The 27,714-nt window shown below is 42.9% G+C and overlaps 2 protein-coding genes across 2 annotated transcripts in view; both read right to left on the minus strand.

Moving 5' to 3' along the window:
- The window catches only part of TBC1D1 (TBC1 domain family member 1), a 241,899-nt gene that overhangs the window by 171,992 nt on the left and 42,193 nt on the right, over positions 1 to 27,714 (minus strand). The gene's annotated exons all lie outside the window — the stretch shown is intronic.
- Positions 1,579 to 11,492, minus strand: PTTG2 (pituitary tumor-transforming 2). Its single transcript, XM_017527239.2, is given in 5 exon segments — positions 1,579 to 4,131; positions 4,134 to 4,178; positions 4,181 to 4,633; positions 4,636 to 4,659; positions 11,426 to 11,492. Coding segments are annotated over 5 exon segments (630 nt in total). The 3' UTR covers positions 1,579 to 4,090.

Genomic DNA, 27,714 nt, shown 5'->3' on the forward strand with positions numbered 1-27,714 from the left:
CTCCCAGGTTCAACCGATTCTCCTGCCTCAGCCTCCCAAGTAGCTGGGATTACAGGCACGCACCACCACACTTGGCTAATTTTGTATTTTTAGTAGAGACAGGGTTTCTCCGTGTTGGTCAGGCTGGTCTTAAATTCCTGACCTCAGGTGATCTGCCTGCCTCGGCCTTCCAAAGTGCTGGGATTACAGACGTGAGCCACCACGCCCGGCTGAGCTTGGCCTTTTTCATGAGGCTGGGAGCTGATGCTAGCTAGATGAGATACAAATAGACTTGAAATGGCAGTAGATCCTAAAGAACAAATGAATGAATGAATGAGGTAGGAAGGAAGAGAGAAAGGAAGCAAATTCTTGTGGAGTCTGAGGCAGCAGCGACCTTCTCAACGGTACAGCCAGGCCAGGGGCCAATAAGAAGGTGAGACCTGCAGTAAGCAGCCCCCTGCTGCTTGTCCCCATCCAGCCTCTGCTAGAGCCAGCACGCCAAACTCCACCTGAACCCAGGACAAAGCAGGAGCTTCGCTGTTGGGTCTGGGGAGGTCAGGCACATTGGTCCTTTCTGTGAAAAACTGGTCTGCTAGTGGACAGGAAAACCCTCACCTCTCAGTAACTAGGAAATTCAGTGGCAGGAGACTTGGCTCTGTCCACAGCCTAATGGGAACCTGAGTCTCCAGTTGGATCCTGCGTCTCGAGTTGGATGTGTCAGTGGATCTAGCACAAGGTTTAGGATCACCTTACCTGAAGCATAAAACCCCAACCCTCCTTTCCAACTGTGAGACTGTGGGGCATGCACTGAAGCCTAGAGGACTCCAAGAAAGGGGCACACAGCCTCTCTGTGCCAACAAATGCTGCTTTAACTAATTTCATCAAGTGGTAATTTCACATATCCAGCCCTGGCCCGTGTGTGTGCAGAGCACTGAACTTAAGCCATTGCAGTAATTCATTCGCCCACTCAATATCGCCTGCCAGTCCTTAGGGATGCCACAGTACACAAGCCACCTGCCCCTAGAGGGACGTGTTATGGTACAGCAGGCCCATACAGCAAGTAAACAGGAAACAGCACAACTGGGTGGTAAGTGCAGTGAGAAGGAATAGAGAGAGTGCTAGAAAGCTGACAGAGGAGGCCCTAACCAACGTCAGGGACCCTATAGTCAGCCTGGTGTTTTAAGCAGGTACCCAAATGCCAAGTACAAATGAGCCATTAGCAGGGAAAGAGCAGAGATAATATCTCTAATCTACAAGACAGTAGAGTCTGATACTGGATTTTTCATTACAGTATTCTTGTTTCTTAAGATCTTAAAAATTATTATTTTCAAAACACTTATAGCATAATATGACAGATATCCATGTGGTTACTACACAGTCTTAGCAGCTGTTTCAGATATTTTGTACACAGGTACATAGATGGGTATGTTTTTGACACGGAATCTCATTCTGTCACCCAGGCTGGAGTGCAGTGGCATGATCTCGCTCACTGCAACCTCCATCTCTCAGGCTCAAGCGATTCTCCTGCCACAGGCTACTCAATGAATAGCTGGGATTACAGGCATGCGCCACCAGGCCCGGCCAATTTTTGTCTTTTTAATAGAGACAAGGTTTTACCATGTTGGCCAGTCTGGTCTTGAACTCCTGGCCTCAAGCGATCCACCCACCTGGACGTCTCAAAGGGCTGGGATTACAGGCATGGGCCAATGCACCTGTCCCCGCCTGCCCCCATCTCAACCCTTTCTTGCTCCTGTTCTGTTATGTAAGATGCCTGCTCCTCCTTGGCCTTCCACCATGACTAGAAGCTTTGTGAGGTCTACCCAGAAGCCCAGCAGATGCCAGTGTTATGCTTCCTGTACAGTCTGCAGAACTGTGAACCAATTAAACCTCTTTTCTTTATAAATTATCCAGTCTCAAGTTTTTCTTTATAGCAATACAAGAATGGCCTAATACAGTACTTTTAGTGAGTTAGTTTAAAATTGATTATAAGCTAATAAATACGCACAGTTTCAACTAAATAATTTTTATGGGCTGTAGGAGAGGACCTGGCTTGTATTTTCTTAATGGTTTCATGTCTAATGCCAAGGCCATCATATACAAAGAAGTGTCAGAAAAAGAAGAGTTGATGTTTATTGCCAAGGAAATACTTAAACTGACTGTAACGAAGATTTTAAAGCGCTGTAGAGAAGCTGTACACTATTTCCCTGGGCTGACCACAGACACACTTTAAATCAAAGACTATCTATCTCATCGTTGGACTTAAATGGTGATTTTTAAAACACTCTTTTTTTGACCAAGTTTTTACTCAATTCACTTGAGTTACTTCAGTTTAGAATTTGAGTTCTTATCCTCATAGTAATCCTGAAAAAATTACTAAGAATAAAAAATTATAATTACTAACATAAGTCCATAGGATATTAGAACTGAAAAGATATCATATAGCTAAACCTGTTTATTTACAGCTGATGAAACTGAAGTATGAGAGGTTAATTATTCATCCAACAAATATTTATTGAGTTTCTACTCTGATATCATTTAGATGCTTGCTATGCTAATGACTGTACATACACACAGCACCAAACATTTAGAAATTTAAACATGTTTAGCGTCTCTATCAACAGCTTTACGAAGTAAAATTTGAGACGTTACCAGCTTGCCCAAGGTTGCGTAGCCATTAAATAGAGGAAGCGGGGTTAGGACCCAGGGAGTCTGACTCCAGTAATACTTCCTGTCTTGCCGTGGAATACGCCTGTGGTGCTTGAGTCCAAAATGCATCGATATAAATCTTACAGGGAATGAGATCCTACCATTTACAGAATATGATGTCCTCCTTTACAGACAAAATTTCGTTCTTCCGGTGAAGAGGACAATGGCTGAGTAGGGACTTATGCCCACACCTAATGGAAACTCATCCTTGACCTGAGTGGCTACTGACCCAAGACAAAGATTACTTAGAGCAGCCCATGACAGCATCAGCTCCAGGGAAACGGGAAGTACTTGGACATCATAATGAACAACACAGAGATGGGCTCTGACCTCATGGGGCTCACAGTTTAGTGAGGGAGACAGGCAAGGTACAAGTAACTTCGCTAATATTTTATGCTTTGTCTTGAAATTTTAAACTTAACCAACCTCCAGTTTTAAAATAGCATGGAAGCAAAAAACAAAATGGAGTGCAACAGATCCCAGAACCTTAACTCTTCTCTAAAGAACAGTAGGACAGCCTAGGAGTGAGACCTTGCGTCTTTTCTGTTGGCCAGTTCTGAGGGCATCCTGTGATTGAGGAGGGATTTAGAAACTTTGGCCTGTCATGGGCTTTGATGGTTCTTAAATAGCCACATCCAGTTGGCTTTTTGTGGAATAACATGTTCAGAGACATAACTGCCACCCACTTTCAGTAGCAAGAGCAAAACCACTAATATGTGTAATGAATAGCAGCTGCTGGAATAGGAAGCTCACTACGTCCTGGAATTCAGGGACCACGGAGGAACCCCTGAAGCTTCTCAGGCGACCTGGATCGACACCAGACATCTGTGACTCTATCAAAGCTTTGTACAGAATTCAAGGCATGGACATAAAAGTGCTTAAGTTATAAGACATGAGAAGCATAAGACGCGGGATTTCAAGAATATTACTTAGCCATACAGATATTTTAATATAATCAAGATAGTCAGTTAGTCCTAGCTGCAAATATGTTCCCTATTTTTTTTTTAGTATTCTACAAAATTCTCATTCTTCTTTTAATTCTCTCCCTTTGCTGCTAGGCCCTCCTTAAGGGTTTCATCTGGCTCACACTAGGCTGGGAAGAAAAGATGTAGGAAGTTCTTGACCTGACCCTGGCCTTTTCTCCTTTATCCTTTGCTATTTCCTGTCTCCTGTTTCTCTACAGAAGTAAATCATGTTGACACATCCCCAAAGAGTAGGGGCCTTAGCATGGAAGGAATACAGAATCAAAGAACAGCTAAGACAGATGCATATAAAGGGGAATATGACCCACTTTCTAGTTATTCATTTATTTTGTTGTTAAACAAAGATTGCTTTGTTAATACAATTACACACAAACTCTAAAGCACTAAGACATTTAAATATGTTATAGCAAACAGCTGGCAATTCAACATCCAGGGTCAACAGAATGCTTGAAGGAGACCGCAACAGATGGGATTCCCATGGTGGAGAGGGCATCTTCACCGGCGAAGGGAGCCCAGCGGAAACAGCCTTTCGAGCTCTCTCTCCTCACCAAGAATCATGAGAGGCACTCCGCTCTAGGGGAGGTGTGCAATCTGGTGCTCTTCAGGCAGGTCAGAACTCTCAAAGTCTAGAGGATTGAAGGGAAAGAATTTTTCTATTTCTAAACAGGCATCATCTGAGTCAGGAACAGAGCTTTTTGCTTTAACAGTCTTCTCGGTCATCTTTTGGGCAGAAAACCTTGGCTGTTTTTGTGTGCTGGGTCCATTGGTCTTTACTGATTTTTCTGTAGCTCTTTTGACAGTTCCCAAAGCCTTTCTGGTAGCTTTAGGTAAGGCTGGTGGAGCATCGAACATTTTGCCAAAACGTGGTGTTAAAACTTGAGATCTCCCACCTAAGGCTTTGATTGAAGGTCCAGACCCCAGCTTTAGCCCGTCCTTAGCAGCCACACCAGTGCCCGGGTCTCCAATTCCTTATCGACATAGATCAGAGTAGCTATTCTGGATTATTGCTGCTCTCAATAGCCACATTCATCTAAGACCATGGTCTCACTTTATATTTAGATAGAATGTTAACTATAGTGGAAATTGGTGTAATATCTAATTTACGTGCCTCGCATGTCATCTGGGAGTCAGCATGAACTCATACAAAGAGTATAGGCCTGAGGTCTGACGGACCCGGAAACTCAGGAAAGCCACTTTCTGTTAGCTGAGAGATTTAGGCAAGTTGCCTAACATCCAAGTCCTATTTCCACATCCATAAAATGAAGGTAAAACTCAACTCTTACACATTGTGAAATGATCAAAAACCACTTAAGTAAAGTGCAGAGCAACCAATAAATAAATAGTTTCTGCCTTTTTTGTATTTTCTAACTTATAATGTACTTTTTTGCATACTTGATTTCACTTCTTACTAACCTTTAATAGATGCAAGTCTTCTGTTTTTTACTAAAGCAGCACCCCCAAAGTTCCTCTAAACTGCAAAGTGCCCAAATGTTTCATCTGATTTACCCCTTTTGCTAGCTCTGATCTACCGGTGGTATCAATCCAGCAAACAGTGGTGGGGAGAGCCGGGAGGCCCTGCCTGAGCAATGTGACTGCTAGTGATGACTGCTTGAGCAGGAATACCGGACTGAGGCGAAGACTACATACCTCTGCCAGCCCAACCCCAATCTAGTCCAGGCTATTGCTTCACAGCAGCAAAGGGTCACTTCTGTTTCTAAGGCCTAGAGGTAAGTTGAGGCAGTTTTGCAGTCAGCCATTTCAATTCAGTGATAAATATCCTTGTTGTCTAATTCATTCTATGAATCTTTGACTCATGGCCATATGTGTGTATGTATTTGAGCCCGTATGCAAAAATCTACAGTTGAGTCTTGAACAATACAGGATTGAGCTGCATGGATCCGCTTGTTCTCAGATTTTTTTCTGGCGCTGCCACCTCTGAGACTGCAAGACCAACCCCTCTTCTGCCTCCTCCTCGGCATACTCAACGTGCAGACAATGAGGGTGAAGATCTTTATGATGATCTCTTTCTACTTAATAATGTTCTCTTTTTTATAATTTTTCTTAATATTTTCTTTTCTCCAGCTTAGTTTATTGTGAGAATACAGGATATAATACATATAACATACAAAATATATGTTAGTCAACCATGTTATTGGTAAGGTCAACAGAAGACTATTAAGTTTTTGGGAGTCAAAGGTTATAGGTGGATTTTCTTTCTTTCTTTCTTTCTTTTTGAGATGTAGTTTCACACTCTTGTTGCCTAGGCTAGAGGGCAGTGGAGCGATCTTGGCTCACTGAAACCTCCGCCTCCTGGATTCAAGCCATTCTCCTGCCTCAGCCTCCCAAGAAGCTGGGATTACAGGCTCCCACCACCACACCTGGCTAATCTTTTAATTGGTAATGAAGACGGGGTTTCACCATGTTGGCCAGGCTGGTCTTGAATTCCTAACCTCAGGTGATCCACCCACCTCAGCCTCCCAAAGTGCTGGGATTATGGGCGTGAGCCACTGCAACCAATTTATAGGTGGATTTTTGACTGTGCAGGTGATTGCCACTCCTAAACTTCATGTTTCAAGGGTCAACTGCACCTGTTTATTTGCATAAGGCCACCTCTAATATAAAGCACTATTCAAAGATATCATTAGAAGTCTTGCTCTTAACCTGAGACAGCTAGCTAGAAATAACAGAGCCATGATTTGGACCTGGTGTATCAAATGATTGATGTAACCTCTACATGGAGCTTGTAAACTCAAATGCCACCCAGGGTCAGTCAAGGAATGTAAACATGTGATGTGCCAGTATAAGGGCAATGGGGAACAGGGAAACTGGTGGGGTAGAGTGTGTGTGCCAATATACAAGCATTCCAATTGAATTGAATTGTTTTTCTTTCAAACACTATGGTAGGCAACTTTTTTTTTTTTTTTTTTTTGAGACAGTCTTGCACTGTCACCCGGCTGGAGTGCAATGGCACAATCTCGGCTCAATGCAACCTCCACCTCCTGGGTTCAAGTGATTCTTCTGCCTCAGCCTTCCAAATAGCTGGGATTGCAGGTGCGCACCACCATGCCTGGCTAATTTTTGTATTTTTAGCAGAGACAGAGTTTCACTATGTTGGCCAGGCTGGTCTCGAACTCCTGACCTTGTGATCTGCCTGCCTTGGCCTACCAAAGAGCTGGGATTACGGGTGTCAGTTACTGCGCCCAGCCGGTAGGCAAATTTTAAAAAATGTTTGCAGGCCACCTATCTGCAATCCTGTCTCATTATACCATTAGCAGGAATTATTGTTAAATACCTTCTTTCAACTGTTCTGGCACATTCGTTTTTTTATTAATAGCCTTCTAATGGTTCTCTAAATTGAGGCAGAAATAATTAAAGCAAAAGATGTAGCATATGTGTCCTAAAGAAGGGACAAATAAAGACCAATGATGTCTAGAGGTGCGAAAGCAAATCTAACCCAGGAACGCTTTCTGGAGGAGGTGGCCTTTGAGCTGTGAGAGATGGAATGCTTAGAGAAAAGGAAATCTCCCCAAGCAAAAGAAACTGCAATGAGCAAAACGGAGGGAAGCGTGACCTCAGGGGAAATAAACAGACCCATTTTGCTGGAAAATAGAATACAGTAGCTTGGAATCATAAGAAAAAGTACGAAGAATCATCTGAGACTAGATATGGTCAAGGTTCTTGACTGCCAAGCTGAGGAATCTGGTGTTTATTGGGTAGAGATGAAAATGGCCTGCTCAGAGAACGGGTTTTCTAGGAGATGAATCTGCTTTGTTGAATTTGCAGACGCTTTCTTAACATGGAGCATACTTTTTTCCTAGACAACTTCGGGTCTGAAAAATTTGTTACTATTCTTAGCATATGTTTTTGAAAGTAAACTTGTTTGCCAAAAGTGTATATGAGAAAAGGGGCATAAAAACTGACAGCAAATCCAGTAACTGCAGCCATCTGTGTTTCTGTTGTTCTAAGTGGAGATCAGCAAAAATAGCATTTTAAGAAACAAATAAGTATGGTTGAAGCAATATTTTCCAGTGAAGCTTTCCACAAGTGGCTGCTGACAATTTTATCTGGCATTGCAAAATAAAATACATGACCTACAGGACACCATGACAAACTATCATCTGTTGCATTATAAATGGAAGAATAAAAGGAAGGAAAGACGGAAGGGAGGGAGGAAAATGATATGTGGTTTGTCAGGAAATGTTAATCAAATGTCAGAACTGACCTTTTAAAAAGTAATAATGAACAATAAGAAAAACATCAAACAATTTGTTCTGAACTTTTATGAAAAAGTGGTGTAGGATAAAAATAAATTGGAGTTTGGAGTCAGAAAGACTATTCTGGAAGCTCAACTCTCTTCCCTTTCTACATTATTTATTATTTATTATTATTATTTTTTAAGAGATAGGACCTTGCTCCGTTACCAAGGCTGGAGTGCAGTGGTGTGATCATAGCTCACTGAAGCCTCGAACTCCTGGGCTCAGGCAATCCTCCCACCTCAACCTCCTGAGTACCTAGAACTAAAGGCATGCACCCCCATGTCCGGCTAATCTTTTTATGTTTTGTAGAGAGGGATCTTGCTGTGTTGCTCACGCTGGTCTTGAATTCCTGGCCTCAAGAGATCCTCCTGCCTTGGCTTCCCAAAGTGTTAAGATTACAGGCATGAGCCACCATGCCCAGCAATATATATTCCTGTCAACAGATAAATTCCTTTTCTCTAAAAAAGTAGTGTTATTTATATCTTTAATGATTGTGAAGAATTAAAACATGTATAGTATCATGTATCATATATTTGTCTCTTTCCTTCTTTTGGAATGGAAGGGCTATGCCTGCCACATTGTGCAATTATACATTGGGTATTATACAAACTCATCAGCGGCTTATGTTCTCCCAAATCATGCAGGGAGTCTAAATGTTTATGTGGTCAGCTTGATCCTTCGTGTAAGGGGATGGAGGCCATGGTGCAAATAATCCCAAAGGCCGGATAAGAGTAATCCTTTAAGTTTCACCATGGCATACATCAGTGGCTTCTTTGGGGGAATCTGTTTCTACACTTCACTTTTTTTGGGGGGTATGGAGTCTTGCTCTGTCGCCCAGGCTGGAGTGCAGTGGCGCAATCTCTGCTCACTGTATCCTCTACCTCCTGGGTTCAAGCGATTCTCATGCTTCAGGCTCCCAAGTAGCTGGGACCGCAGGCATGCTGCACCATGCCCAGCTAACTTTTAGAAGAGTTAGGGTTTCACTGTGTTGGCCAGGCTGGTCTCGAACTCCTGACCTCAAGTGATCTACCCACCTTGGCCTCCCAAAGTACTGGGATTACAGGTGTGAGCCACTGTGCTCGGTTACATTCCACTTTTCTTAAGTTAATACTAACATTAGTTGGCCTCCCTGAGCACACCACATGAGATCAAGGGGAAAAGACACAGCAGGGAAGTACAGGGAAAAGCCATTTGGTCATTTTAAGCACAATGAAGATAATCTGGTGGAAGTTTATTCATTTCACATTCAATATATATTGAGCACCTACTTGTGGCCAGGTGCTACCTAGTCTGTGGCGATACATCTGTGAGCAAAACGAAACCCCCTGCCCTCAGGAAGCTTATATCCTCGTGAAGAAACAGTCAGACAATGAATGAAATTTTTAAATGGCATAGTGTATTAGAAGTTCATTAAGCTGGGCGTGGTGGCTCATGCCTGTAGTCTCAACACTTTGGGAGGCTCAGGTAGGTGATTACTTGAGTCCCAGAGTTAGAGACCAGCCTGGGCAACATAGGGAGACCCCCATCTCTACAAGGAACACAAAACTTAGCGGGTTGTCATTCCAGCTACTCAGGAGGCTGAGGTGGGAGGATGGCTTGATCCTGGGAGGCAGAGGTTGCAGTAAGCCTAGATCGCGCCACTGTACTCAGGCGTGAGTGACAGAGAGACATTGTTTCAAAAAAAAAAAATGTTTATTTAAAGCAGCTTATATGTATTTTGGGGGAAGGTATTTATTTTTTTCTTTTCATTTTTTAAATAGAGACAAGGTCTCACTATGTTGCCCGGGCCAGTTTCAAACGCCTGGATGCAAGCGATCCTCCCACCTTAGACTCCCAAAGTGCTGGGATTGCAGGCATGAGATACCGCAATGAGCCCAGATGACATGTATTATAATCTATACACAAATACAAATATGAAAAGCATACACTTTGAGGTAAAGCTCTCTTAAACACTGCTGATTCTTGGTCCACTGGTGCTCATCACAAATAAGGGCAGAAAGTTTTGTAAAAAACAGTAACAGTGGAAACTGCGCATTGTGACACATTGTACTTTATATACGGTTGTCCCTCTTTATCTATGGGTTCTGCCTCTGTGGATTCAACCAACCGTGGATTGTAAATATTTGGAAAAAAATAAAGGATGGCTGTGTCTGTACTGAACACGTACAGACATCTTTTCTTGTCACTATTCCCTAAACAAAACAGTATAACCTTATGTATGCAGCATTTACATTGTATTGAGTAGCATAAGTAATCTAGAGATGATTTAAAGTATATGGGAGAGTATGCACAGGTTATAGGCAAATCCTATGTCATTTTATATCAGGGGCTTGAGCATCCATGGATTTTGGTATCCACAGGGGTCGTAGAACCAACCGCCTTGTCCCCACGCACACTGAGGGACAACTGTATACACATAGAGAGGTATGTATGCGTAGTTCATGGGAATCTCTTACCAAGTCCGTGTTACCTTTGGGAAAACTGGGGGAGACATGCTCCAGAAATAAAATGAAGGGGTGATTTCTTTTTTTACTTTTTATAGTTTGTTAAATTTATCATACTGTACATGGTTTTTAACTTGTTTATGTTTTGCAACATTTTTCAAATAAAAACTGAGTTAAAGAAAGATGAGACAGTTCTACATGAACTGACAAAAAAATCAGTTCATGACACATTAGGTGGAAAACCTACATTGCAGAGCTTGGTATCACCTGATTGTGTATGTGTTAAATACATGGAGTTTTTAAAAATCTACTGCTAAGTGAGCCAAGATTACACCACTGCACTCTAGCCTGGACGGCAGAGTGAGGCTCTGTCTTAAAAAATAAATAAAAACAAAGTAAACTCACTGCTAAGAGTCATACGATACATAGATTTTTTTTTTTCTCAAGTCAACTGGTCTTAGAGAGCTGAGAGAAGGATCCCATCAGAGTTTCAGTGAATCACCCCTCCTCTTCATTGCCCACATATAGTATCACTAAGTAGGGACTTTCGCCTCAGAGCAGACTTTCAACGCATCCCTTCCTCCAAAGCTGCCACTATTGTCCTGAGCCGGTCCTCATCATCTCTTACTTGAATCACCTTAAAGGTCTCCTCACTGGTCTCAGTCCATTCTTGACATGACTTCCAAGACCCTTCCAAATCTGGCCTCAACCTACCTGTGGCTAACATTGATTTCACTTAATAAGGATTCCCTCATTTCCTCTTCACTAAAATAACCCTAATTTTGTTCAGGCAATAGAGACCTGTGATCTCAGCTTTAGCTCCATGGAATGCTCACAAGTTGGCACATAGTAGGCAATTTTTTTTTTAATGAATGAATGAAGGGTTTAAATTAGTAATGTTAATCCTTTTATCACCCCAAGTGAGTCGTCTAAAAGTCAACACGTTCAGTACCATAGGAAAAGTTAAAAAAACAACCACCACCACCACCATGTGACCCAGGTCTGGCCAATGAGATATTAGAAGACGTCTGCCCCTCCCTTCCTGCCTGGAACTCACTGGTCCAGGAGCCACAGCAGCCGTCTTGGAATCCCGAGGCCACGCAACTAAAGGCAAAAGTACGCATGCTAACGATTGTGAAGTGGAATGAGACAAAAGCCTATTATTGATGGTCTAGATCCAGCCACCTTGAAACTGATTGCATTCAGACCCTTATTCACTGAAATATCTCTGTCTTTATTTTCTAGACCAGACTTTAGTGGGCCAGTGAATCTCTTAGGAATCTCCTTACAATGGAAATTCTGATTTTACAGGGCTGAGGCGGTGCCTGAGAATCTACATTAATATCGGGCTCCCAGGCGATGTTGCTAAGGATGTCAAAATGAGAAATGAGATATGAGCCACTGTAAATTGGGCGCTCTATTACTTTTAGCTGAACTCATTCTTATTTTCTACTGTCCTTGCCCACATACCAAGCTAACCACAGTAACCATCCAAGCTACTCAAAATATACAAATTGTCTCCCAGGCATGGCTTATGTTTATCCCTCCCTTGAAAGAGCTCTAAGATTTTGTAGGATTTACCACTATTCCACACATCAACCTTAGTCACTTTTCCCCTCATCAATCATTGTGTTTTCCCAGGTATGTTTTCTCCTGTCTTGATTAAACAGTTAAAGTGACATGTTTTATAGACAAAATGATTTTAAAAGACCTCAAACTTAATTGCAAAATGATTGAATTCCCAGGTAGATTTTACATATTATCCTATATAACCGGTTGTGTTTCATTTCAGTAATGCGGGAATTAAAAACTACGGGAACAGGATTCTATTACCAGTAATGACACTCAGGTGCCTCTCCTTGATGAAGCTTTCATTGCACATAACATTTTGAAAACGTTTTTAATAAAGTCTGATATTCAGATGTGTCAGTTAAAAACTGAGCTCGGAAACTGACACAAGAACAGAAAACCAAACACTGCATTTTCTCACTCATAGGTAGTGTTGAACAGTGAGAACAGGTGGACACAGGGAGGGGAATATCACACGCTGGGGTTGGTGGGGGTCTAGGGGAGGGACAGCGGGTGGTCGGGGAGGGAGGGGAGGAAAACACTGGAAGAAATGCCTGATGTAGGCCACGGGGGCAGGGACGGAGACTGCAAACCACCATAGCAAGTGTGTACCTATGCAACAACCCTGTGGGATGTGCACATGTACCCCAGAGCTTAAAGTACAATTAAAAAAAATAAATGAGAAATAAAATAATAAAATAAAAACTGAGCTCAGAAGAATTACTCAGGATCACTTCAGATTAAAAACACCATTTCTCTCTTATCCATCCAAGAAATTCCTACCTGGTTCTAGTTCATTAATTAGTAATATGCTTTTCCTACCACACTGTGGTATTCCAAAATTTGGCATTTATGCTTTCAGCCCAAACTTGTCAGAAAAGACACCAAATTACTGACTCTGAATGCAAAATATGTCTGCATGGCAGAGTGGGAGAGGAATGGAGGTAATGCATGTGGATTCCAGTTACCTGCGGCTGAGACAGTAAACGGTATGTCCAAAAGCACGTTACCAATCAGCACATCTAGCCATGCACAATGATGATCACACATTGTCAATCAAATGTCTTGATTTAATTTTCACTGTAAATTAGCACAATTTTTCTGCAGCCCCAGTCAACTCAAAACCATCACATAATCTGTGCAAATGACATGCCATGTGGGATAATTTAAAAAAAAACCAGGACTTAAGAGATGGACATTTTATTTTTCCCTTTTTGAAAAGTTTTATTTTTAAGTTCCAGGGTACATGTGCAGGATGTGCAGGTTTGTTACATAGGTAAACGTGTCCCATGGTGGTTTGCTGCACCTATCAACCCATCATCTAGATATTAGCATGCATTAGCAGTTTTTCCCAATGCTCTCCCTCCCCTCACCCCACCCCCACACAGGCCCCAGTGTGTGTTGTTCCCCTCCCTGTGTCCATGTGTTCTCATTATTCAGCTCACACTTATAAGTGAGAACATGCGGTGTTTGGTTTCCTGTTCCTGCATTAGTTTGCCGAGGATGATGCTTCCAGCTCCATCCATGTCCCTGCAACGGACATGATCTCGTTTCTTTTTATGGCTGCATGGTATTCCATGGTGTATGTGTACCACATTTTCTTTATCCAGTCTGTCATTGATGGACATTTGGGTTGATTGGGAGATGGAGATTTTAATTTAAATTCCATCAATGATTTAGCACAAGATGATCAGCCCTTTTCCCAAGTCATCAGAACTTTAAATCACATGCTGAAAAGTAAAAAATCTAAAACCTATCCTGTGACTTCCACACTGACTGAGCGAAGATCACAACAAAACTTCAACGCACGTGTGAAGTCAAAGGATGAATAGTCTCAGGGCCACTGGGATGAACTAAGAGCTGTTGGGTTCATATGACTGCAGGCCTTGCAACAAGCTTCAGCTTGCTGACACTGGTGGTTCACTGTTGCTTTCCAGGCGGGGCCTTCTTCCTCACCCTCCCCTCCAGCTCCTGCGAAGGTCCCCTACAGTGATGATGAGCATTGTAGTACAGCGAAAGGCTTACACACAGCCTGAGAACTCATAGGGTCTGTATGTAGATTTGTACAGTGTCGGGGAGGGACATGGTAAAAGTACTTATCACCCGAGCTCCATATCAATATTCTTATAGCTGAAAATCATGTCTGAATGATTTCTCCTCTGGGCAAAGACTGTGGCCTCTCTGCAGATCTTCAGTGTTTATTCTCCAGGATAAACACTATAACCATTTTCTAGATCCTAAGTTTCTTACTGAACAAACACTCTGACTTCTTTCAAATGTTGTTTTGAATGTCCTTTTCAATTTTTTTTTTTTTTTGAGGCAGAGTCTCACTCTGTCACCAGGCTGCCGTGCAGTTGTGCAATCTCGGCTCACTGCAACCTCCATCTCCCAGGTTCAAACAGTTGTCTGCCTCGGCCTCCCGAGTAGATGGGATGACAGGTGCATGCCACCACGCCCAGCTAATTTTTGTCTTTTAGTAGAGACGGGGTTTCACCATAATGGCTAGGCTGGTCTTGAACTACTGACCTCGTGATCCGCCTGCCTTGGCCTCCCAAAGTGCTGAGATTACAGGCATGAGCCACCGCTCCCAGCCCTTTTCAAATATTGAGGATCCACTTTCCTAACCTGGCTGAGTATCACCCTGTCTCCTCTTCCCTAGCTGAGTGTCACAAGGCTCCTTACCCTGCTGCGACCACAGAAGAGAAATCTTGCAGAAGGTCTTGGGCATACTCAAGAATAAAAAAGAGGCTGTCTTTCTGATATGTTAATGAATTACGGTGGTTGGTCCCCAGGATGTAGCTGGAGATAATTCTCCTCCTTCCTTCCTATAATGCAGTTCTTATAGCAGCAATGTTTTGTTTATAGTTTCCGAGGCCATATATTTTTTTTACCACTTACGTTTATGAAAAATTTCAAACAAATAGGAAAGTAAAGAGTATATTATAATGAACTCTCAGCTTCCATCACCCAATTTCAACCAGTGTCAATTCAGGACCAATCTTGTTTTGGTATCCACACGCACTTCTCCTGCCACAGATCATTTTTAAAAACAATTCCTGATATAATATTTCATTCATAAATAGTTCAGTATACAGTAAATAGCCCCCAAAGACAGGAATTCTTTGTGCTTTGTGTTTTTTGAACACAAAGGACAATATATTTTCAAATCATCAAGGCCAAACTGGGGGAAAATATGTTGTATTGTTCAGCTATTTATATTTCTCACAATAAATAATTAAAAATGGTGAATAGGCAGGACGCAATGACTCATGACTCATGCCTGTAATCTCCGCACTTTGGGAAGCCAAGGAGGGTGGATCACCTGAGGTCAGGAGTTCGAGACCAGCCTGGCCAACATGGTGAAACCCTGTCTCTACTGAAAAAAAAAAAAAAAAGCTACTTGGGAGGCTGAGGCAGGAGAATCGCTTGAACCCGGGAGGTGGGGGTTGCCAGGGTTGCCAGTGAGCTGAGATGGCACCACTACACTCCAGCTTGGGCAACAAGAGTGAAACTCCGTCTCAAAAAAAAAAAAAAAAAAAAGTGAATACATGTTAAGGTGAATACTGACAGGATGTACACCACCAAGAATGAACCCTAATGTAAACTATGACTTTGCGATGAGAACAATGTGTCAATGTTGGTCATCAGTTGTAACAAATGGACCACTCTGGTGGGGGATGTTGCCTTTGGGGAGGCTGTGCATGTCAGGGGCTGGGCGTTGGTGGGGCAGGATATGGGATATATGTGTAGCCTCTTCTCAATTTTGCTGTGAACCTAAAACTGCTCTAAAAAAATTAAGTCTTAAGAATTTTTCGAAAAATCCGTTAACTCAATCCTATTTTTCTTTCTGCAAAGAGGGTATAAAGGATCTTTCCATGAATGAATGAAAAACTTCATGAACCATTCACAAGTCTTTATAATAAGAAATTGTCGATTATCAGGTATGCTTCTGTTTTACACACATAAAATCCTCCTAACAGCTTTTTGCAGTGGGTTCTGTGACAATATCCATTTTACAGATGGGAAAATGAGGCACGAAGAGGTGAGGTTATTTGCCCAGGGTCATTCAGGTATAGAGCTGCGGCTCAGACTCACGCCACAACCTCTGATCTCTTCATATGCATATTCTCAGCCTGCTGTAACATCGTATTGTCCTGGTTTGTCAATTTGGTTCCCCCAAAAACAGAAACTGAGAGGCATAATTTGATACAGGGAGTTTGTCTGGTTGGAGATCCCAGCAAGCAAAAATAAAGTATGTAAATAAAGACACGGGGAATAAAGAAAAGCCAGTAAAGAAGGGTGTGGTAATGAATGGGTTACCTCGGTTTAACTGGGGTTCAACTCCATTGGGAATCTTCTAAGAAATCATGGAGAATAGGCATCAGCAAACTACAGCCAGCAGGTCAAATCCAACCCACTATTTGTAAATAAAGTTTTATTGGAACATAGCCAAGCCCATTCTTTTAGGATCGTCTATTACTACTTTCCTGCTAAAATAGCAGAGCTGAATAGTCGTACGGGGGCGGTATGGCCTACAAAGTTGAAAATATTTACTCTCTGGCCCTAAGAGCAAAACATTGCTGACCTGTCATGTAGAACATCTGGAAGGAAGAAGGAAAGCTGAGCATGTTTAGGGTTGCCCTGGAGTGATTAGATTTCTGAGCACTGCTAAGGGATTTTTCAGGCAGTCTGAGAAAGCCTCAGGCTGAGAAGCAAAGAGACTGGTGGTTAAAATGAGAATCTGCCAGTATGTAGCTGTGGGTGAACTTGGAGGCAGGCACCACAGTAGGTGCTAACATCCATGTGCCTCAGAAGTCTCATTTATATTAAGGATCATAATACTTAAGACACAGAGTAGTGTAAGAATTATACTGGAAAATATACATCAACCTAATAGAAAGTACTCAATAAAAGTCACCAATTCCTATGCAAACAATTTCCCTAAATACAAGTAACTAGGAAGCACTATCATTGATAACTGTAGCCTAAGTCTAAGTTCTTTACTGCACAGAAAACTATTTCAAAAGAGTCCCCACATATTGTATTAAATACAAAATAAACCAGATGGTCTGCAAATAAAGAGCCATCTGCTCAGATGGTATCTGTGCCTGTGATTGATATCTGCCCCTCTCTTTACCAGTTAAAATAACCATCAGTTGTTGAAACAAAACTGAATGAGAATAGCAGAATTGTTCAAAATGACCAAAAAATGAAAGCAACTCATGGCCATCAATTGACGATTGGATAAACGAAATGTGGTATATCCATACAATAGATTATTATCCATCCATAAAAAGAACTAAGGTACTGATAATGCAATGCAATGACCTTGAAAACATTACACTAAGTGAAGGATGTCAGGCAGAAACGACCACATATTATATGATTCTAGTCATATGAAATGTTCAGAATATGCAAGTCCATGGTGATGAAAACTAGACCTGTGGCTAACTAAGGCTGAAGACGGAAGGGAGAAAGAGGAAGACGGGGAGTGACAGCTGATTGGTACAGGTTTTTTGGGGGAGTTCCAAAAACACTGTGAAATTAAATTGTGATGGTTGCACAACCCTGTGAATATACTAAAACCCACTGAATTGTGTACTTCAAATAGGTAATTTTTTTGGAGGGGTGGACAGAGTCTTGCTCTGTTGTCCAGGCTGGAGTGCAGTGACGCAATCTTGGTTCACTGCAACTCCCACCTCCCGGGGTTCAAGTAATTCTCCTGCCTCAGTCTGTGGAGTAGCTGGGATTACAGGGATGCGCCATCACACTCAGCTAATTTTTGTATTTTTAATAGAGACAAAGTTTCACCATGTTGGCCAGGCTGGTCGCAAACTCCTGGCCTCCAGTGATCCACCCACCTTGGCCTCACAAAGTACTAGAATTACAGGTGTAAGCCACCGCACTCGGCCTCGGATAGCTGAATTTTATGGTATGTGAATTAATGACTGAGTGAGAAAAGGCAAGTTCCTGTACTTGATAGAAAATACCCGTGGAATGTTCTCAGTGGAAGCTCTTCTTCCCATCCCCACTTCCCTCCAGTCCCCCTTGCTGCTCCTCTGATATGGTGCCTCTGAGAACCTTCTTTCTGGACCTGCTCATTCTTCCAGCCCTGCCTTCACACTGTTTTTCCTACCATGGAGTTCAGGTCTTAGAGTTAGACTGCATCCTGGACACATCACCAGCTGACTCTGACCTTGAGTAAGTTACTTAACCTCTTTGGGCTTCAGTTTCCACTCTGTAAACTAGACATAATCATAGTGCCTACCATTATTATTATTGTTAACTGACATTTATTAAGACCTTACTGTCTAGCAGGCCCTCTTCTTTTATTTGGGTGGGGGTACCTTTGTTTTAATTTTTTTTTTTACAATGAACTGTACATAAAGTGTCCACTTGTGTTTTGACGTATGAACATGTCCATGAAGCCAAAACAACTTACCCATTTCCCGTCACCCCCAAAATTCTTGTGCCAGCTTGTAATCCATCCTTCCCTCTACTTTGTCTCCAAACAACCACTGATCAGTTGTCTCCATTAAACATTTGTTTGCGTCTTCTTTAGTTTTATAGAAACAGAATTAGGTAGCATGGCCTGGGCAACATAGTGAGACCCTGCTTCTACAAACACATTGTTTTTAAATTAGCCAAGTGCGGTGGTGCTCGCCTGTAGTCCTAGCTACTGGGGAGCCTGGGCAGGAGCGTTGCTTGAGCCCCGGAGGTCAAGGACAAAATGAGCTGTGATCACATGACTTTACTCCAGCCTGGGTGACAGAGTGAGAGACCCTGTCTCTAAAAACTAAAACATAAATAGGCCAGGTGCAGTGGCTCATGCCTGTAATCCCAGAACTTTGGGAGGCCGAGGTGCGTGGATCACTTGAGGTCAGGAGTTTGAGATCAGCCTGGCCAACATGGTGAAACCCCATTTTTAATAAAAATACCAAAGTTAGCCGGGCATGGTAGCACACACCTGTAGTCCCAGCTATTCGAGAGGCTGAGGCAGGAGAATTGCTTGAACCTGGGAAGCGGAGGTTGCAGTGAGCAGCAATGATGCTACTACACTCCAGCCTGGGCAACAGAGCAAGAATCCGTCTCAAATAAATAGATAAATACATAAATAAACAGAATTATGTAGCACATGCTCTTTGCTTGGGGAGCGCGGGTAGGGGAGGTGCTTTGTTTTGCTCAGCATAATGACTTGGAGATCTTCCCTGCTGCTCCGTTCATCAACCGTCCAACCCTTTTTATTGTTGAGTCGCAGGCCATCTACCACCTGTTGCCAGACATGTAGGCTATTTTCAGCTTCTAGATTGTTTTCCATTTTTGGCTATTACATAAAAAGCGTCTAGGAGCCTTAGTGTACAAGACGATGTGAACACGCATTTTCTTGTCTCTTGGATGAATACCTAGGAAAGGAGTCCTGAGGCAGTACTGAAATTTGGCATAGCCCAGGAGAAGATATGTCTCACGGCATGTGGGCAGACAGGACAGCTAGCATTGACACTACCATGACTCCCACTTTTTCACGCCTTCGCCGGAAAGCCCCAGTCCCTGCTGCTGCCAACGCAGCTCCCACTTCTCCTCCCTGTGGCTTCACAACCCGGCTTTCTCTTCCTGCAGGTCATGCCCTGGTTCTTTTCCCTGGGCTGCTCCTGACCGTTCAATGCCCAGCTCATGATCTAGCTTCTCTTTGGGACGTGACAAAATTATTCACTTCCTGCTCAGACAAAATAAGGGCATTATTATTATTATTATTGAGAAGACAGAGTTTTGCTCTTATTGCCCAGGATGGACTGCAATAGTGCCATCTCAGCTCACTGCAACCTCTGCCTCCCTGGTTCAAACGATTCTCCTGCCTCAGCCTCCCTATTAGTTGGGATTACAGGTACCTGCCACCACACTCAGCTAATTTTTTGTATTTTTAGTAGAGATGGGGTTTCACTATGTTGGCCATGCTGGTCTTGAACTCCCGACCTCAGGCAGTCCACCCACCTTGGCCTACCAAAGTGTTGGGATTACAGGAGTGAGCCGCTGTGCCCGGCCACAAGGGCATTATTTTAACAGATTCATATGATACTGTTTCTTCCCTTTTAGTGTTAGTTGACATGTAATAACTGCATATATTTATGGGAGACCGAGTGATATTTCCATACATGTATATGATGTATAATGACCAAATCAAGGTACTTAGCAAATCCATCACCTCAAACATTTATCGTTTCTTTGTATTGGGAGCATGCAAAGTCCTCTTTCTAGCTTTCTGAAAATCTACAATAAATTATACTTAACCATATTTACCCCACAGTGCTGCAAACGCCAGAATTCATTCCTCCTAGCTAGTTGTAATTTTCTTATAGAATAATGGTTTTTCTAACGTTTCTAGTCTCCTGAGGTTTATTTGTATGACAGTCAAGACACCAAGGCAAGAGAAAATTAAATTTAATATGAAAGTTCATTGCTTTCACCAATTGTTTTTTGTTTATTCTTTTTTTTTTTTCTTTTTTTTTTGAGATGGAGCTCCACTTTTGTAGCCTAGGCTAGGTGCAGTGGTGCAATCTCAGCTCACTGCAACCCCCGCCTCCCAGGTTCAAGCAATTCTCCTGCCTCAGCCTCCTGCATAGCTGGGACTATAGGTGCCCACCACCATGCCAGGCTAATTTTTTGTATTTGGTAGAGGTGGGGTTTCACGATGTTGGCAGGGAAGGTCTCAATCTCCTGAACTCGTGATCCACCTGCCTTGGCCTCCCAAGCTTTCATCAATTTTTAATTGTTGCCGTTGCTCCTGGAAACTTCTATTAAAGAGCCAATGTTTCTTTGTATCAACAAAATACTATGGATTCTGTTATACTTATTGTAGCTTTGCTATAATCACTTTGTAAAATGATAGTTTTAAAGGAAGGCCCTCCTCTGTTATCAGCACTCAGAATGTTCCCAGTTTCAAAAGAATCACAGCTAACTTCTATTTTGGCTGCAACTTTAAACTGGAATTAAGTCACATTTTAAAATTATCAACCCATATTTGTTCATTAGATTCTATCAAAAAGACTTAAATTTATCCCATTTCACTAATGTAAAACAGAACCGCTACCAGTTTAGGTACTAACATAGATTTCCGGTAGAAAGGCTTTGTATGGAAATCCTGGATGTTATGTCATAATCATATCTGTTCTGCTTACTTCTGTGAGAAATACTGCAGACAGTTGTTTGGCAAAGAAGCAGCATATAGCACCATCCAGGTAACATTTTTTCCTTGACAAACCTGGGCAAAGCAGGATGGACTGAAGTGCTGGCATTTGCTTCTAGGCTTTTTTTGCTTTTTGTTTTTTCAGAGGCGGAGTCTCACTCTGTTACCCAGGCTGAAGTGCAATGGCATGATCTTGGCTCACTGCAACCTTTGCCTCACGGGTTCAAGCGATTCTCCCTGCCTCAGCCTCCCAAGTAGCTGGGACTACAGGTATGCAGCACCACGCTCAGCTTATTTTTGTATTTTCGGTGGAGATGGAGTTTCGCCATGTTGGCCGTGCTGATCTCAAACTCCTGACCTCAGGTGATCTGCCCGTCTTGGCTTCCCAAAGTGCTGGGATTGCAGGTGTGAGCCACCATGCCCAGCCTACTTCTAGGCTCTTGAGAGGTCACACTGGATACCAGCCTGAGACCTTATACTTGGACCTATCATGATAATTTGGGTCAGCCCTGTAACAACCTGAACTGCATTTATGCAACTTCATATGATGCATTATTCTGTTTATAGCTGTACCATATGGTTTGTTGTATATTTCTTACAAAAAGTTCAGTCCAGGGCTGGACTCTAATAAGATTTATAACCATCAGTTCTACTTTCTTAAAATTCCAATCACTTATTTGAGCAACCATTCTCTCTTCTTTGTGCAAAACTATCTCCTATCAAAGTGTCTTACATTTGCACTGTCCAACCACTGTGGGGCACCTGGGCACTGTTTCCTGGGGACTAAAATCACACATCTACCAACACGATGAAGAATATTAACTACTACATACCCAGAACTAGCTTCTCTGGAAATCAGTTGAGGATGGGTTAGTTCTGGAACTTTATTTCTTTAAAATCCCAGAAAAATATTATTTCAGATAATTTTTGTTTTCTTCTTTTATATGTATGTACATATAATTTTTTTCTTTTTTTGAGATGGAACCTTGCTCTGTCACCTAGGCTGGAGTACAGTGGCGTGATCTTGGCTCACCGCAAGCTTTGCTTCCCAGGTTCAAGTGATTCTCCTGCCTCAGCCTCCTGAATAGCTGGGACTACAAGTGCCTGCCACCACATCTGGCTAATTTTTAGTAGAGATGGGGTTTCACCATATTGGCCAGGCTGATCTCGAACTCCCAACCTTGTGATCTGCCCACCTTGGCCTCCCAAAGTGCTGGGATTACTGTCATGAGCCACCATGCCCAGCCCTATAAATTTTTTTTAGAGATGGGGGTCTCACTATGCTGCCCCAGCTGGATTTGAACTCCTGATCTCAAGCGACCCTCCCATCTAAACCTCCCAAATAGCTGGGACTACAGGCGTACACAACTGCACCTAGTAATTTTTTTTTTAAGAAGACAGAACTCTCTATACGAGACATCCTAAACAGGAGGCTGTCCCTTTGGCAATTTAAATGAATTAGGGCAAAGGCAGAGTGAGTACCTTCCCTTCAATAGAACCCACATTTTGCTAACCCATCATAATGATAGATGTCATTACGGCCCTGATCAATCTCAAGCAAGAAATACCCAGTAATATTTAACACAACACACACAGCAAACAGCACCAAGAGACAGTCTGCCTACCGTTTACTGGGCAGGTGGTCCCCTCCTGAGAGTTAGGAGCCGCCAGCAACACCACACACAGCCAGGGCTTCAGACCCCAAGCAACCACTTTATTCCCAAGCAAAAAACTTCAGACTACAAGTTTTACATGTAATTTACAAGCAACCTTTAGCAGCTAGGAAGTTCAGCTCAGTTCAGTTTATGAACCAATAAAAATTGTTATTGTTTTTATGTAATTATTATTTCTTGATGAAACAATTCTTATTGTTTCATAAACTGCACAGGGCTGGATTTCCTAGCTATTATGGGATGCTTATAATTGACATATAAACTTCATGAAGTTTCCTGAAGAAGTGTGTAAAAACACATTACCAACCAGTAACAGTGGTCATTTCTTGGGGTGGAATAGGGATTGGGAAGTAGAGAGTGGATTTACATTTTAAATTTTGTACTCTTCTGAATTGATTGAATTTCTATAGTAAGAATTCATTATACTTAGACACTTAGAGTGCTTTTTAGGCCACCCAGCATTTAACGACTGTCTTATTAGGGAGAAATCCTAACACAGAATGGCAGCATGGCCCCCTCTGCTGACAGGGGATAAATATTCACTTTCTCCCGGATTCTGGCAAGTAATGAGCAAGCAATCCACCTTGGTTCAGATGATCAGGGATTCATGTCTGGGACTCGAAATCTCGAAGGAATAACGTCAAGTCACAGGGTCAATGAGAGCTGACTCACAAGGAGGGCAGTGGTGGCAATGCCAGGGACAGCAGTGTCTGGCAGCAGCAGTGCCAGGGTGGTGCCCTTAGCAGGGTATTCCTGTGATGCAATCTTGGCTGTGGTTCTATCTGCCTGACTTCCCTTGATGGCTGTTCATTTTCCAGGCTTGATTCTCTGACTTTTCGATTCTGTGAACTAGCCTATCTATTTCCAATAAATTCTCTTTCTGCCAAGGTTGGTCCTTGGAATCAAAGAACCGTGACCTACAATTTGTTCATTCATTCATTCACTTGCTCATGAGTTCATTCAATAAAGCATTAGCTGCTTACTGTGTATTGAGAACTGTTTTAGGCCCAAGGATTCTGCAGTGAACAAAACAGATAAAAATCCCTCCCACCCCCCAGAAGATTCCATTCTAGTGTATCTGACATCTTCCCAGACCCTGCCCTTCCTTTATCTTTCTCCAGAAGTCTGTTTTACTTTGCGATTTATAGCATCCTCCAGCCCTAATCCAAGCTACTCTTTCTCAGCTCCCCTGACATAAAGGAAGCAAGGACTTTTCTGTGTCTTTCTGACCTTGCTTTTGAGATCATGTCAAACTCGACTTTTCAACCTTATGAATGGTCTTTCATCATCATTCCATCCAATAGCCTCTAGACTATTCCACACGCTCTGCTAGGAGTTGGAGATACAGTGTTGACCTAGTTGCTGCTCTCAAGCAGATTCCAGTGCAGCAACAAAGATAACAGACATTTATGTTGCAGTAACCCCCCTTATCCATGGTTTCACCTTCTGTGTTTTAGTGACCTGCAGTATTGTACAGTAAGAGATTTTGAGAGAGAGACACTACATTCACATCACTTTTATTACAATGTATTGTCATAATTATTATATTTTATTATTATTATTATTTAGATGAAGTCTCGCTCTGTCCCCCAGACTAGAGTACAGTGGCGCCATCTCGGCTCACTGCAACCTCCACCTCTCAGGTTCAAGCAATTCTCCTGCCTCAGCCTCCGGAGTAGCTGGGACTACAGGCGTCCGCCACCATGCCCAGCTAATTTTATTAGAAACAGGGTTTCACCATATTGGCCACGCTGGTCTTGAACTCCTGACCTCACGATCCGCCCACCTCAGCCTCCCAGAGTGCCGAGATTACAGGTGTGAGCCACTGCACACCTGATCTATTTTATTATTGTTGTTCTTAATCTCTTACTGTGCCAAATTTATAAATTAGACCTGATCACTGGTATATGTGTATAGCAAAAAATGTACTACATATGGTATGCGGTTCGGTACTGTCCTCAGTTTGAGGCATCCACTGGGGTCTTGTAAAATATGTCCCGTGTGTAAGGGAGGACCACTGCAGGTCTAAGATCTGATCTGTGCTAGCGTAAAAGAAGGACAGCATGTTTTGTGCATGGTAGCATGTGACGGGAACACCTTACCCAGTTTAGGAAGGGCCAGAGAAGGCCTCCTGGGGGAAACAATGTGTAAGCTGAGAACTGAGGGGTGAGTTAAAGTTAGCCAGCTGAAGAGGATATAGAAGACTCTGGTGAGAAGGAATAGCACCGTCATATTCTAGAAGTAAGACAGAACACGGCCCGTTAGAGCAGATGGCGGGGGTTCAGGATAGCAGGGCTAGGCAGTGGAAGACACTGGGAGGGTAGGATAATGGTGAAGGTAAGGCTGCAGGGAAAATGGAGAATCTTACTAGCTTTCCACGGCTTGATTCTCAGACCAATCGGAGGCCATGCAAGAGCTTAAACAGAGGAGACAGCAGAAAGGTGGACTGTCAGATCTGTAAATTAGAAAGATCGCTCTGGATGCTGGCAGAGTGAATTGGAGAGGGAAATGAGGGAGGCATGGAAGTTACTGAACAGCCTGCCAAAGTAGTCCAGATGAGAAGTACTGTATCTTGGATCAGCAGGTGTAGGAGAGATGAAAAGCAGCAGAAACATTTATTGAATACAATCAAGAAGACTTTCTGATGCATAGCGGGATCTGGGGTGATGAAGGAGAGCAAAAAGTCAAAGATGACTCCCAGGTGTCACTAGCCAGGTAGACAGTGGCTACTGTCTTTTTTTAATCAGAAATAAGCAAAATGCTGAAGAGAAAATGACTTCAGTTGAGCATATTCAGTTTGAAGGAGAACTGCCTGATTGACAGCTGGATTTGTGGGTTTGGCTCTCAGTGTAGAGATCTGAGCTGGAGGAAGGAATCCAGGATCAAAGCGACAGTCACTGGGGTCGTGGGAGTGGCAAGATGACCCTGGGTAAGTGCAATCATGTGGTGGACTGTATTGCTGTTACAAATACTCATCGCTCATTTCTGGGGAAGGATTAGATTTTGCCACCCTGTTAATGCCAGGCTTTATCATAAGACCTCTTTCGGTCAATGAAATGTGAGTTGAAATGACATTTGTCACTTCCCTTCTGTGCAGAAGCTCTGAGGCCAACTCAAGGTTCTCCATGGTCTCTTCTCCCTCTGCTATTTCAAGCAACAATGTTCCAGAGACAGAGGCCACTCAGTCAGCCGGGGTCACAGAATGAGGATTACGAGGAAGCAAGCTGTGACCAACTCACAGTGAACATGTAGCTAAAGCCAAAAATAAATGTTTGCTATTATAAGCCACTGAGATTTGGGGGTCATTTGTTACTGCAGCAAAACCAAGCCCACTCTGACTGATACAGGTGGGAAGAAAAGTGGTTTTATGACAGAACCCTGAGGACAAGTGACATGGAAGGGTCCCCAGGGAATGCAGAGACGAGAAAGAAAGCCCCTCGTACCCTGGTCTCTCCCTCATGGAAACCCCTGCAGGCGCTCTGTGATGGCCAATTCAGGTTTCCACTCTGAAAAAGCAAACCCTTCTTTCCTTTTTCTGTCCACTCGTCTATCTTTTCTTCTGTCAGACGCTGTATGTGTCAACTCTCAGGCCTGGGGCACAAACAGGACAGATGATGCAGAAGCAACCCACCTTCCCCACCCTTCCGATCTGTCCCTGCCCTGGCCCAGCCTGTGACTTACTCTCTTGGCTCCCTCCAGTTTTCAAGCCATATCCTGGCTATATTTCTGGCTACTCTTGTTCTTGGCCTTGACCCCAACCCTGCGGCTGGGTTGTCTGGGGAGGCTGATGTCCACGTGCCCTGGTGCAGCCTCTGGGACGCCCTGCACCTCAGAGGTTCGTGCCCATTCTGACTCATCCTGAGCTTCCTGCCTTGCTCCCTGGATGTCTCCCCAGACAGACAGCTGTCAGCCAGTTGACCTTTCCAGATTCTAGTTGGTCTGGCTCCTTTCTCCTCCACATTCCCTAACCTCAGCCTCAGCATCAGAGCATAACACACTGACTGACTATGGCCAAAGCTTCTCACCTATTCGCTGTCTCCCAGTTAATCCGGAGGGCCACTGCCCACCCAGAACACATGACCTGTGTAGGTGTCTTCATTTATGCGGAGCATGCAACACAGGTGCTTCTGCTCACTTCCCACCTGCAACAACAGGCTGCCTGGATCCCCATCTTCCAGCCTCCTGAGATTCCTTTCACAACCAATTAGGAATGAGACTGACGCGCTCTGTTTAAAAGTGTCTGTACTTTCCAAATTAACAAGGCTATGCCACTTTCCTTGGCTTACGCCCAGTTCCCAAACCAGAGGGCCGCCAGGCATCCCAGGCGTGGTCCTCCCAGCCTACCCATGGTGATTCTGATCAGTATGGAGGCAAAGACGATGAATCATATCTATCTCTTTTCAAGCTGAATCACAGGTCAGCATTTTGTATATGTTGTTCACAATGGTGGCTACTCATAGTTCCTGAAAGCTTATTAGAGGGCAGACAATATGCCAATCACTTAACATGTTACCTATTTTTTTCCCAGTTTACAAATGATGAAACTCAGATTTTAGAAGTTTATATAATAAGGAAACATAGTCAGTACCAGTAGAATTCTAGGTTTGCCTGACTCCAGGGCTTCATTTTTTTATTATTCTACCATATGTGTGTGTATGTGTAATACATATATGTATGTATACATATAGGTGCGTATACATATAGGTGCGTATACATATAGGTGCATATATATATACAGGTGTGCGTGTACATATAAACATGTGTATGTGCATTTAGATATGCATTTGTATACATGTATATAAATAGGTAAATATGTTGTAAAGGTGTATATATGTTCGTGTGTGTATGTAGGTGTATATATGCATATACATATGTGTGTGTATATGTGTGTATAGGTATATATACATGTGTTTGTGAGTATAT

The sequence above is a fragment of the Cebus imitator genome, unplaced genomic scaffold (genome assembly GCF_001604975.1).
Source record: "Cebus imitator isolate Cc_AM_T3 unplaced genomic scaffold, Cebus_imitator-1.0 Scaffold47, whole genome shotgun sequence".
Classification (NCBI taxonomy): Eukaryota; Metazoa; Chordata; class Mammalia; order Primates; family Cebidae; genus Cebus; species Cebus imitator.